The 13,729-nt window shown below is 41.6% G+C and overlaps 1 protein-coding gene across 1 annotated transcript; it reads right to left on the bottom strand.

Moving 5' to 3' along the window:
* Positions 1 to 3,573: 3,573 nt before the first annotated feature.
* Positions 3,574 to 4,497, bottom strand: LOC115457042 (olfactory receptor 5V1-like). Its single transcript, XM_030186465.1, has one exon. It carries the CDS (start codon positions 4,495 to 4,497, stop codon positions 3,574 to 3,576), a length of 924 nt encoding a protein of 307 aa, XP_030042325.1.
* Between the last annotated feature and the right edge of the window lie 9,232 nt (positions 4,498 to 13,729).

Here is a 13,729-nt window from a genome sequence, read left to right as displayed (position 1 = left end):
CCTTACATATATGGAGTGGAGGAGTGGCCTAGTGATTAGAGCACCGGTCTTGCAATCCAGAGGTGACCGGCTCAAATCCCACTGCTGCTCCTTGTGATCTTGGGCAAGTTACTTAACCCTCCATTGCCTCAAGTACAAACTTAGATTGTGAGCCCTTCGGGGACAGAGAAATATACAGTGTACCTGAATGTAGCTCACCTTGAGCTACTACTGAAAAAGGTGTGAGCAAAATCTAAATAAATAAATACGTGTTAACAATTACACCAGCAATAGACCTGGCAGAACTGCAATAGTTTGAAAACGGTAGGGATGTGTGTAACTGACAGCAACAGGGGTAATTTTATACCTTAGCTCCATTTGTTAGGCATTGTATTGGCAAACATTGATCGCCAATTCTATAATGGGATCTTGATGCCAAAATGCCATTATCGAATACTCGTGCAATGCACAATTGTTATGTTAAACATTTATGAATTTTGGATTAGAATCTATTAATGGTGCCTGAAAGATCATCGCTGAAAAGAATTTCTGCTTTAGCGTAGTCTATAAACCATGCCTAGATTTAGGTGTGGTTTTTATAATATGCCTATGGGCCATGCCAGAGCCTAAGTCTAAGCGCATTCATTTCCACCAAAGAAAACTTGGTGTAAATACTGGAGCCTAAGTTAGGTACCAAGAAGACGTGGAGGGGCATAATCGAACGGGGCGCCCATCTATAAGGGCGGCCATCTTAAAGGCCGGCCCCGTAAAGCGGCGTCCCCGACTGTATTATCGAAACAAGATGGCCGGCCATCTTTCGTTTCGATAATAGGGTCGGGGCCGGCCTTAGAGATGGCCAACATTTGTTTTCCCCGATAATGGAAACTAATGGCGACAATCTCAAACCCGGCCAAATCCAAGCCATTTGATCATGGGAGGAGGCACTGGTCCCCCTCACATGCCAGGACACCAACCGGGCACCCTAGGGGGCACTGCAATGGTCTTCACAAATTGCTTCCAGGTGCATAGCTCCCTTACCTTGTGTGCTGAGCCCCCCCCCCAAAAAAAAAAACCCAAACCCACTCCCCACAACTGTACACCACTACCATAGCCCTTAAAGGGTAACGGGGGGCACCTAGATGTGGGTACAGTGGGTTTCAGGTGGGTTTTGGAGGGCTCCCATTTACCACCACAAGTGTAACAGGTAGGGGGGGATGGGCCTGGGTCTGCCTGCCTGAAGTGCACTGCAGTACCCACTAAAAACTGCTCCAGGGACCTGCATACTGCTGTCATGGAGCTGGGTATGACATTTGAAACTGGCATAGAGACTGGAAAAAAATTATTTTTTGGGGTGGCAGGGGGTTGGTGACCACTGGGAGAGAAAGGGGAGGTGGTCATCTGGTCAGTTCGGGCACCTTTCCAAGGCCTGGTTGTTAACAAAAAGGGACCAAGTAAAGTTGGCCAAATACTCGCCAGGGCCGCACTTCTTTTTTCCATTATCAGCCGAGGCCGGCCATCTCTTAACCATGCCCCTGTCCCACCTTCGGTACACTGCCGACATGCCCCCTTGAACTTTGGCCAGCCCTGCAACGGAAAGCAGATGAAGCCGGCCAAAATCGACTTTCGATTATACCAATTTGGTTGGCTTTAGGAGAAGGCAGGCCATTTCACAATTTGTGCCGGAAGATGGCCGCCCTTCTCCTTCGAAAATAAGCAGAATATTCTATAACCCTGCCCGTAAATGTTTGAAAAACCCATGAACCACCTATTCCATGCCAATGGCCACTTTCCACAATATGCTCAGCAACTACTACGTATAAATTCTAATTAATGCTAATTAATATTGATAGCTGGTTACTAACATGCAATTATCGGCACTGATTTGCTTGTTAACAAATTAGGTTATGCGCATTTTTATGGAACGTGTTTCAATTTCCACACAGAAATCCTGGTGTGATGTATAGAATCCTGTGCTCAGTGTATAATTTACCCCACAATAGATGGTCTGCCCATACTCCAACCTTCTTTGTGCCCCCTTGCACCTATGCATGATGCCACTTACACAAGAGCTTAAACCATAGTGTTTAACGCATTTATATGCCTTGGCACTAATTTTTACAGCATTACTACATATAAGAATAAATAAATAAAATAAGGGAAGGAAAGAAAAGTTACATATAATCAAGTAGAGGAAAATAAAGATATCACTATGTTGCTGTATATTCCAGGAACCCATCAGCAAATCTATGTCCAACTTGTCCTAAGAATCATAAGTTTTGTGGAAAACAAAAATTGCTAAACCAGAATTAATTAAAATATATGACGGTTCTAGTCTAAAATGCAGAGGTAGGGAAGTCCAGAGAGAGGGCATCGTCACACTGAATATTAACTGATGGACAATGTCTAGACCGATGATCTGAAAAGATGGAGCCAGCAATAAATGTTGCTGGGTAGATATGAGAGCATGCGAGGGAGAAAAGTGGATCAAAAAGCAAAACAGAAAAGGAGGGTTCACCACAATGCAGTGTTTTATGAACCAGAGTCAAAATCTGATATCGACAACTGATTTTCTACCTTTAAGAGAGAGGTTACATGATCAAACTTCTAATTGTCTGATCAGTTTAACAGTGATATTCTGAAAGCCACCTCAGGTCAACCATTTGAAGATGCTGGAGTAATGTGATATAATACTCCATGTTACTTGGTACCAGAGCATGGATCAGTACAGTAAGGTTTGAATGAACTTGACACTCAGCTCTTTCGAGAACACCTGCTGTAAAATAATAAGTCAAGAAGACGTCAATTCATGATTCAAATGTCTGTCTATAATTACAGAAAGAGTTGTTTCACAAAATCAAATGATCCAAACAGCAATTGAACATAGAGCAGATTTTTCTAAGGTAACTCATTAATATCAGTACATGCTGAACACAGGTAAGGTACCTAGTTATATATATATAAAGTTTTCACTAATTAATAATGCTAGAGGGCCAAATCAAGCCCAGCTTTTACCACATAAAAAGGAGTCATTTTATATAGCAATTTGAACATATAAAACATATTTATAATTGGAAAATGACTGATATAAAATTGTATGGGTGAACACATGCAGAATATTATACACACCTACAAGATAAAATGTACTTTTATATGGAATGCTTTGGTGTTCCAAGGGGACAAAGGTTGGACAAAGCAGGGGTACAGTTGCATTGTTCTTACATACTTATGCATACCCACAGAAATAATACACATGCATGATTCAAAATAACCTCTCTCTACTGAAATCCCAAAATGACTTATTTATATCCAACTGCTGACATCAATTTATGTTTTGAGTCATATTGGTTATAGATGGATCACATCTTCCACTTAAAACATCATTGTTCCAAAAAACTGCAGCCAGCTGTAGATTGCGTCTGACATTTACAAGTCAATGTTTTGTAGAAAAAAAAGGTTTCTTGTTTTTAGAAGTCCTGGATACAGGACACAAGTGGCTCATGAGTCATTATGAGCAGACCAGTGAGGGGATTAGTAATAAACACAACAGTACTTTAGAGCACCTGCTATCATGGTCAGGGCAACATGCATAGGACTTTAGTGGGTCATCATGATGGCTTTTTTTAGGGCCACTTTTATCTCTCTGCTTCTCAAACTATAAATCAGAGGGTTTAGCAGTGGGAGAGTGACTATATACATTGCAATAGGTAACTTTTTTGGATCTGCAGTATCCATTGTTCCAGGGTGTATATACACTCCTACCATAGTCCCATATGCCAAAAGAATGACTGTAAGATGGGATGAACAGGTGGAGAAGGCCTTGCTTTTACCCTCTGAAGAGCGGATTTTCAGGATGGTGGAAATGATAAACACGTAGGATGTCAGGGTTAGGAGAAATGGCATTAAGACTATAAATGACCCTAGTGTATAATTCATAGTTTGAATTATTGAGGTATCTGAGCAAGAAAGTTTCACCACTGCTGCGATTTCACAAAAGAAGTGATTTATTACATTGGAGTCACAAAAAGGAAACTGGGATACAACAATATTGTGTGGCAATGACTCTAATATACCTACTATCCATGAGGCAGCTGCCAGAACAGCACACGCTCTCTTATTCATGATGTCGAGATAATGCAATGGGTTGCATATTGCAATGTAACGGTCATATGCCATGGCAGTGAGAAGAGCAAATTCTGTAGCAACACATATCGTATAGCAGTACATCTGTAGAAAACATCCCAGAAAAGATATATTATAGTCCTTTGCCAGCAGAATTGCCAACGTTTTTGGCACAATGGAACTCAAAGAGCAGATATCTAAGGCGGACAGGTTGGCCAAGAAGAAATACATGGGGATGTGAAGGTGCTGATCAGCAGAAATTATGCAGATAACGAGGAGGTTCCCCAGGACAGCCATCAGGTAGAGGATTGAGAAGAGAGTGAAGAGAGGGAGTTGCAACTCTGGGAACTCTGGGAATCCAAGAATCAGGAATTCTGTCACACTGGTATAATTTACCATTTCACTGTTTGAAAGCTTCAAGGAAGAAGAAGAGACAGAATGAAGGAAAACAGATAGAAATTAGGAAGCAATGGGGGTCTTTTACAAAACTTAGCTCGAGATATCTGCAGCACGTCCTGTTTTATTCTTATGGGTCCTGCTGCAAAATAACTCGAGCTAAGCTGTAGTAAAAGATCCCCAATGTGACCAAAAATATCACAAACTACTCCAGAAATACTGATGCAATAAACCAGATCAACTAAGAACAAATGCAAGTAAAACATGTCTTTTATAATTCTGTAGAGATCAGCTTTGATAGTGTCATTGAGTTGGCCGGGTAGTGAATGTACATGAATACAGACTTCAATCTTGTTATCTTTGCTATACCATCAAGGTTTAAACCACCTATTATCTCAGCAGACCGAGCACTGTCAAGCTGACCTGCCCTCATGTCCATCAATATTTTAAGCGACTAACAGCTCATTACTGAGAGGGCAGTTTTTTAAGGGAGCATCTCCATTTAGTGAATGTGTTTTCTACAATACCAGATTATATGGTATAATATTAGAATAACCCAGTAGTGCCATGCATTGCATGTATGTGCTCAAGTTACATCAGCAATAGATATGCGATGGTTTGAAGATGGTAGGGATGTGTGTAACTGACAGCTACGGGGTGATTTTATAACTTGGTTCCATGAGTTACACCTTCTAGTGGCACAAACTGATCACTAATTCGATTATGGGATCTTGATGCCAAAAAGCCCTTATTGAATGCTAGCGTAATATGCAATTGTCATGCCAAACATTTATAAACTTTAGACTAGATTCTATTAACAGTGCCTGAAAGATCATCGCTGAAAATATTTCCGCTTAGGCGTAGTCTATAATCCGCACCTAGACTTAGGTATGGTTTATACAATACACCTAAGTGTGTCTATGGGTCATGCCAGAGCCTAACTCTAAGCAGAGAGTCAATCCTCTACAAAAACAAAATCCCAACAAGCAGAGGGATATATGGGCATAAGCCAAAAGCGGGGACCAATCAATAAATAAACAATATGAAATTTATAAGGGGGGACACAGAGAGTTCAGTATAGGCTGTATTTACAACCGAGCCAATTTTCAGTAAGCCTAGCCGCAAATGCGGCTCTCTACATCATATTATACTCTCTTCCACGTGTTTCCCCAGTTTTCTATGTGAATACACCACTACAAACTTAAGTGTGAAAAATAAAAAGTTTTTTTTGCGATACCCACTTTTGGCATACGTCCACAAACGTTCTATAAGAAGCAAATTTCTCTGAACACAAAAAACAATCCAAATGGCTCAATCATTGGTCCTAAAATAGTCACAAATACAATTGTCTTGCAAAAGCACTGAAAAAAAATTGAAAAATCAGGAACCAGCTTATCTAGGTATAGAGTTCTTTCAAAACCTTCAATGAGATATCCTGAGATGAATCACGCCTAACTATAAGCACGTTTATTTACGCCAAGGAAACCTTGGTGTAAATAACGGCGCATAAGTAAGGTGTCAAGCAGGTATATTCTATTTCTCTGAGAGTCAATTTTTGGAACGCTTAGAAACACCCATTCCATGCCCATAGCCATGTCCCCTTTTTGGTAACGCACATTAGAATTTACACGAACCACTCTCCAGAAAATGCTTAGCAAGTACTACGTGTAAATTCTAATTAATGCCAATTAGTTCTAATTGGTTGTTAACATTCAATTATTGGTGCTGATTAGTTTGTTAACCAATTAGATAATGCACATTTTTATGGAATGAGCGCGATGTATAGAATCCAGGGGGTTTGAATTTAACTTACCCCACATTAAGTGGACTGCCCACACTCCAACCTTGTCTATGCCCCCTTGCATTTATGCATGATGCCACTTACCCAAGCGCATAAACAATAGTGTTTAATGCTCTTATGTGTGTTAGAGCTCATTTTCAAGCATTAATACACATAAACAGATGTCTAACATGGTGTCTTGTCAAAGAATTTTATAGAATTACGTCCTACATGCATAAGTAGGAAACATGTCTATGTCCAACACTTGCTCCACTAGTGAGTGTGCCCCCTTGCATACTGCCCCTTGTGTTCGTGCATTATTCCACTTATACACAGTTTACAGAATAGCATTTCGGTGCCCAACTGGCACTTTCCTCTGCTAGAATTCTGCAAATGTAGATGCAGAAGGATCTGTATAGGTGGGCTTTCAGTTACAGAATGGCCCTATAAGTGTTAGATATGATTGACCCATTATTAGTATTGGATTGCTTGGATTTCTAGTCCCAATATGGAGATAGGTGCTAGCAATGAAGTTATGGGCACAATTCAGTCTACAATATTTCAATCCATTTTTTATATATTCAGCCTTGTGAAAATTTGAGTCTACCTGACAGTTCTCTGATCTCACTTCTAAATATGCCCAACAACTCCATCGCTATACACGCCCCCCCCCCCCCCATATAAAAAAAAAGAAAAGAAAAACTTCTTTTTGCAAGAAAATTCAGGCTTACCTCCTGCAGCCTCGCATCAATTGTTGCTCATGACATAATGATGAATTAGTGCAGAAATTATCTACATCCAGTAGGTTATATATCCTTCAGCCTTACATCATACCAAGAATTACAGAGCAAGTACATTGACCATCAGAGAATTTACAATCTGTGTCTGAGGAATTATCACACTAAGGAATATCAGCACAGGTTCCAATCTTTCACTTTTCTCAACAAAGGTTTCTTCATCTATGCAAGAACATCCTGATGAGCAATGAGTCATTACATTGCAAGGGAGATCTATTGGGATCTGGTCCAAAGACAGATAAACAACTTTTTTTTTTTTCAGAATTTTAACAATTATAATATTTTATTATTCTGTTAAAATACATAAATGCTAATAAAAACAAAGAGAGAAAAATTATAACATCCCTCTGACTCTTGCAGAGGTCATTACATAATATTACCTATTAAGTACCAAATTAATGTGTGGCTAGAATTGATATGTTTTTTGCAATGTTTATCACTGGCACATAACAGTGGAAACAAGAGAACCACTAAATGATTTCAAAATCAAAAGTTATAAACTCATTTATATATAAATACATAAGTAATGCCACACTGGGAAAAGACCAAGGGTCCATCGAGCCCAGCATCCTGTCCACGACAGTGGCCAATCCAGGCCAAGGGCACCTGGCAAGCTTCCCAAACGTACAAACATTCTATACTTATTATTCCCGGAATTGTGGATTTTTCCCAAGTCCAGTTAGTAGCGGTTTATGGACTTGTCCTTTAGGAAACAGTCCAACCCCTTTTTAAACTCTGCTAAGCTAACCGCCTTCACCACGTTCTCCGGCAACAAATTCCAGAGTTTAATTACACGTTGGGTGAAGAAAGATTTTCTCCTATTTGTTTTAAATTTACTACACTGTAGTTTCATCGCATGCCCCCTAGTCCTAGTATTTTTGGAAAGCGTGAACAGAAACTTCACATCCACCTGTTCCACTCCACTCATTATTTTATATACCTCTATCATGTCTCCCCTCAGCCGTCTCTTCTCCAAGCTGAAAAGCCCTAGCCTCCTTAGTCTTTCTTCATAGGGAAGTCATCCCATCCCCGCTATCATTTTAGTCGCCCTTTGCTGCACCTTTTCCAATGCCACTATATCTTTCTTGAGATGCGGCGACCAGAACTGAACACAATACTCAAGGTACGGTCGCACCATGGAGCGATATAACGGCATTATAACATCCTCACACCTGTTTTCCATACCTTTCCTAATAATACCCCACATTCTATTCGCTTTCCGAGCCGCAGCAGCACACTGAGCAGAAGGTTTCAGTGTACTATCGACGACGACACCCAGATCCCTTTCTTGGTCCGTAACTCCTAACGTGGAACCTTGCATGACCTAGCTATAATTCGGGTTCTTTTTTCCCACATGCATCACCTTGCACTTGCTCACATTAAACGTCATCTGCCATTTAGCCGCCCAGTTTCCCAGTCTTGTAAGATCCTTCTGTAATTTTTCACAATCCTGTCGCGAGTTAACGACTTTGAATAACTTTGTGTCATCAGCAAATTCAATTACCTCGCTAGTTACTCCCATCTCTAAATCATTTATAAATATAATAAAAAGCAGTGGTCCTAGCACAGACCCCTGAGGAACCCCACTAACTACCCTTCTCCATTGTGAATACTGCCCATTTAACCCCACTCTCTGTTTCTTATCCTTCTTGTTATTTTCAGACGGTTCCTTCTCCCATTTTCTGAAGGCATTTCTTTTAGCCCTAATAGCTTCCTTCACCTCACTTTTCAACCAGGCCGGCTGTCTTTTGGAGTTCCGTCTTTCTTTTCTAATTAGTGCAATATGTTTGGCCTGGGCCTCCAGGATGGTATTTTTGAACAGCGTCCATGCCTGTTGTACAGTTTTTACCCTCTCAGTTGTCCCCCTAAGTTTTTTTTCCACCGTTCTTCTCATTTTATCATAGTCTCCTTTTTTAAAGTTAAACGCTAATTTATTTCACTGGTGGCAACTAATGAGACGTATCTCAATTGCCACTCAACAAGTGTGTTGGGGTTAAAGAAAGCTAGGGTACAAGTGTGCACCAGTTTACACAGTAAAATCTTGGTCTGCCAGAAACATAAGTAGATAGGATTCCAGCAGGGATCTGGTTTGCTCTGCCCACCCCTAGGGCAGCTCTTCATTTATAGTCAGTGTTCTAATTCAGGTAATAAGCAAGTGCTACTCCCACAAAGTCTCAATACATTCAGTATATCCAAACAGTAATCACAAAACAACAAAATACATCATATTAAAATCCTAAAGACACTCTGTCTATCCAACATCCTTAATTTTGTAGATTGTTTTAATATATTGAAACACTCATATATTAATGAGATGGAGTCAGTAGTCCAGCAGCAAGAGGGGTGCTACCCAGTCTTTTGCACTGAGTGTCACATGTATGATTATCTCCCAGTTGGTGTAAAGTCATATGTGTGTGTCCGGTGCAAAGAACTCCTAGCTCTCAGAGAGCAGGTCCATTCTCTTGAGGCTAGAGTACAAGACTTGGTAGAGATGAGGGAGATAGAACAGTACATAGATGAGACCTACAGGGACGTTGTAGAGAGGTCCCACCTCCAGCCGGGTAGCCCCTGTGCTACTTCGGAGGAGAGAGGTCTCCTAGAAGGACAGCATTGCCCTGGTGAAGTAGGAAGAACTGCTGTACCCAGGACCTGCCCACCAGAGGATGTATTATCCTCTCTCACCGAGAATATGTCTCCGATTACAGCCCACAGGGGAAAAGATAGAACCGCTGTTGGAGACTCAATCATTAGGCATGTAGATAGCTGGGTGGCTGGTGGGCGTGAGGATCGACTGGTGACTTGCCGGCACCTAGACAAGATTTTAGATAGTGCTGGGGAGGAGCCGGCCGTCTTGGTACACGTGGGTACCAACAACGTAGGAAAATGTGGGAAAGAGGTTCTGGAAGCCAAATTTAGGCTTTTAGGAAGGAAGCTTAAATCCAGATCCTCTAGGGTAGCATTTTATGAAATATTACCTGTTCCACGCACAGGGCCCAAGCAACAGGCAGAGATCCGGAGTCTCAATGCGTGGATGAGACGATGGTGCTGGGATGAGGGTTTTGGATTTGTCAGGAACTGGGCAGCATTCTGGGGAAGGGAGAGCCTACTTCGATCTGATGGGCTTCACCTTAACCAGGGTGAGACCAGGCTGCTGGCATCAACATTCAAAAAGGAACTCGAACAGCTTTTAAACTAGAAACGGGGGGAAGGCCGACAGTCGCTCAAAAGCGCATGGTTCAGGATAAGGTATCTTTTGAGGATATCACCCAAACAGGGAAGAAAACGTTTCTTGTAAGTAAAGATGTCAAAGAGACCGTAGTGGATCAGATGGCCTTAAGTAAAATTAATAATAACCAGACAGAAGATAACATAATAATGCCATGTCTTAAATGTGATATAAAACTGAGCAACAAGCATGCATTGAAATGTCTATACGCAAATGCAAGGAGCCTGAGACATAAGATGGGAGAGCTGGAATACATTGTACACAATGAAAAATTGGATATTATAGGCATCTCTGAGACCTTGTGGAAGGAAGATAACCAGTGGGACACAGTCATACCGGGCTACAAATTATATCGTAGTGATAGGGTAGACAGGATTGGAGGAGGGGTAGCACTGTATATTAACGAGAACCTTGACTCAGATAGGCTGCAAATATCGCAGGATACAAAACCCCTATTGGAATCTTTGTAGATCGAAATTCCACGTGAAAAGGGGAAAAAATTAGTGATAGGAGTGTACTACCGTCCGCCTGGCCAGGATGAGCGGACGGACGCAGCAATGTCAAAGGAAATTAGGGAAGCGAATAAAATGGGCAATGTAATAATAATGGGTGATTTCAATTATCCGGATATAGACTGGGTTAATGTAACATCAGTTCACGCCAGGGAGATAAAATTTCTTGATGAAATCAAGGACAGCTTCATGGAACTGCTGGTTCAGGAGCCGACAAGAGAAGGAAAAATACTAGACTTAGTCCTTAGTGGAGCTCGTGATCTAGTGTGGGGGTAGCGGTGTGAGGGCCATTTGATAACAGTGATCATAATATGATCTGTTTTGAAATTAGCATTGAAGGAAGTGAACTTAGGAAATCAAATACACTAGCATTTAACTTCAGAAAAGGTGATTACAATAAAATGAGATCAATAGAAATAAAACATGAAAAAGAAAATAAGATATCTTTTTTATTGGACATAACTTAATACATTTCTTGATTAGCTTTCGAAGGTTGCCCTTCTTTGTCAGATCAGAAATGAGAAAATGAGAAAAACGGTGAAAAAAAGACTGAAAGGAGTTGCTCGCAGGGTAAAAAACTTGCATCAGGTGTGGATGCTGTTCAAAACAACCATGCTAGAGGTACAGGACAAATATATTCCACGTATTAGAAAAAGAGGAAAAAAAGACCAAACGTTAGCCGGTGTGGCTAAACAGTAAGGTAAAGGAAGCCATTAGAGCCAAAAAATAATCCCTCAGAAAATGGAGAAGAGAACCAACTGAAAATAATAAGATAAAACATAAGGAATGCCAAGCCAAATGCAAAGCAGAGATAAGGAGGGCAAAAAAGGACTTTGAAAAAAAGTTAGCGTTAAAAGCAAAAATACATAGTAAAAAAGTTTTTAGATACATTAAAAGCAGGAAGCCGGCTAAAGAATTGGTTGGGCCGCTGGACAAAAGTGGTGTTAAAGGGGCGATCAGGGAAGACAAAGCCATAGCGGAGAGATTAAATTAATTCTTTGCTTCGGTCTTCACCGAGGAGAATTTGGGAGGGACACTGGTGCCGGAAATGGTATTTGAAGAAGACGAGTCAGAGAAACTGAACAAATTCTCTGTAAACCTGGAGGATGTAATGGGTCAGTTCTGCAAACTGAAGAGTAGTAAATCACCAGGCCAGATGGTAGTCATCCCAGAGTATTAATAGAACTGAAAAATGAACTTGTAGAGCTACTGTTAGTAATATGCAATCTATCCCTAAAATCAGGTGTGGTACCGGAAGACTGGAGGGTAGCCAATGTTACGCCGTTTAAAAAAGGTTCCAGAGGAGATCCAGGAAATTATAGACCGGTGAGTATGATGCCGGTACTGGGCAAAATGGTAGAGACTATTATTAAGAATAAAATTACAGAGCACATACAAAAACATGGGCTGATGAGACAAGGTCAGCATGGATTTAGTGAAGGGAAGTCTTGCCTCACCAATCTACTGCATTTTTTTGAGGGGGTGAACAACCATGTGGACAATGGAGAGTCGGTGGATATTGTGTACCTGGATTTTCAGAAGGAATTTGACAAAGTGCCTCATGAAAGACTCCAAAGGAAACTGGAGAGTCATGGGATCGGAGGTAGGCTATTACTATGGATTAAGAGCTGGTTGAAAGATAGGAAGCAGAGAGTAGGATTGCAAGGACCAAAACACAAGAAGTCTATACATACTAATAGAAATGCATCAATACACTCCCTTCTGAATTTCCGTTACCCCGTATTTCACCACACTTCAAACTCCACCCACAGATAAAATGTTACACCCTATGTTCTCCTAAATTTGTTCTATCGCCTTATCTTTTCCCCATTGTAACTTCACATGGTTTCCATGACCTAACAATTTTAACTTGACTTTGTCTTCCCATAACTCCTCACAATGTAACCCATAATCGTACTGTAACACTATATCTCCATCCTTCACAATGTATTGTAAGCCACACTGAGCCCGCAAATAGGTGGGAAAATGTGGGATACAAATGCAATAAATAAATAAATAAAAGGTCAGTATTCTCAATGGAGAAGGGTAGTTAGTGGGGTCCCGCAGGGGTCTATGCTGGGACCGCTGCTTTTTAACATTTTTATAAATGACCTGGAGATGGGAGTAACTAGTGAGGTAATTAAATTTGCAGATGACACAAAGTTATTCAGGGTCGTCAAGTCGCAGGAGGAGTGTGAAAGATTATAGGAGGACCTCACGAGACTGGGGGATTGGGCGTCCAAGTGGCAGATGAAGTTCATTGTTGACAAGTGCAAAGTGATGCATGTGGGTAACATAGTAACATAGTAGATGACGGCAGAAAAAGACCTGCACAGTCCATCCAGTCTGCCCAAGAAGATAAATTCATATGTGCTACTTTTTTATTTGTACTGTCCTCTTCAGGGCACAGACCGTATAAGTCTGGCCAGCCCTACCCCCACCTCCCAACCCCACCTCCCACCACCAGCTCTGGCACAGACTGTATAAGTCTGCCCAGCACTATCCTCGCCTCCCAACTACCAGTCCTGCCTCCCACCACCAGCTCTGGCACAGACCCTATACGTCTGCCCAGCACTATCCCTGCCTCCCACTACCGGCTCTGGCACAGACCGTATAAGTCTGCCCAGCAGTATCCCCGCCGCCCAACCACCAGCCCCGGCACAGACCGTATAAGTCTGCCCAGCACTAGTCTCGCCTCCCAACCACCAGCCCCGGCACAGATCGTATAAGTCTGCCCAGCACTAGCCCCGCCTCCCAACCACCAGCTCTGCCACCCATTCTAGGCTAAGCTCCTGAGGATCCCTTCCTTCTGCATCATGAAAGATCTCTCTGCTTACTTCTGGTCTGATCAAGTTAGTGTACCTTTCCTCATAACAGACTGAGAACAGTCTACTGAGTGCCCAGGAAAGGGCCAATTTAC

Source organism: Microcaecilia unicolor, chromosome 14, assembly GCF_901765095.1.
Source record: "Microcaecilia unicolor chromosome 14, aMicUni1.1, whole genome shotgun sequence".
NCBI classification, from domain to species: domain Eukaryota; kingdom Metazoa; phylum Chordata; class Amphibia; order Gymnophiona; family Siphonopidae; genus Microcaecilia; species Microcaecilia unicolor.
This window is presented reverse-complemented; position numbering and strand designations above follow the sequence as displayed.

Excerpts from the sequence above, each read along its gene's own strand:
- LOC115457042 (XM_030186465.1), bottom strand. The coding sequence starts at position 4,497 with ATGGTAAATTATACCAGTGTGACAGAATTCCTGATTCTTGGATTCCCA.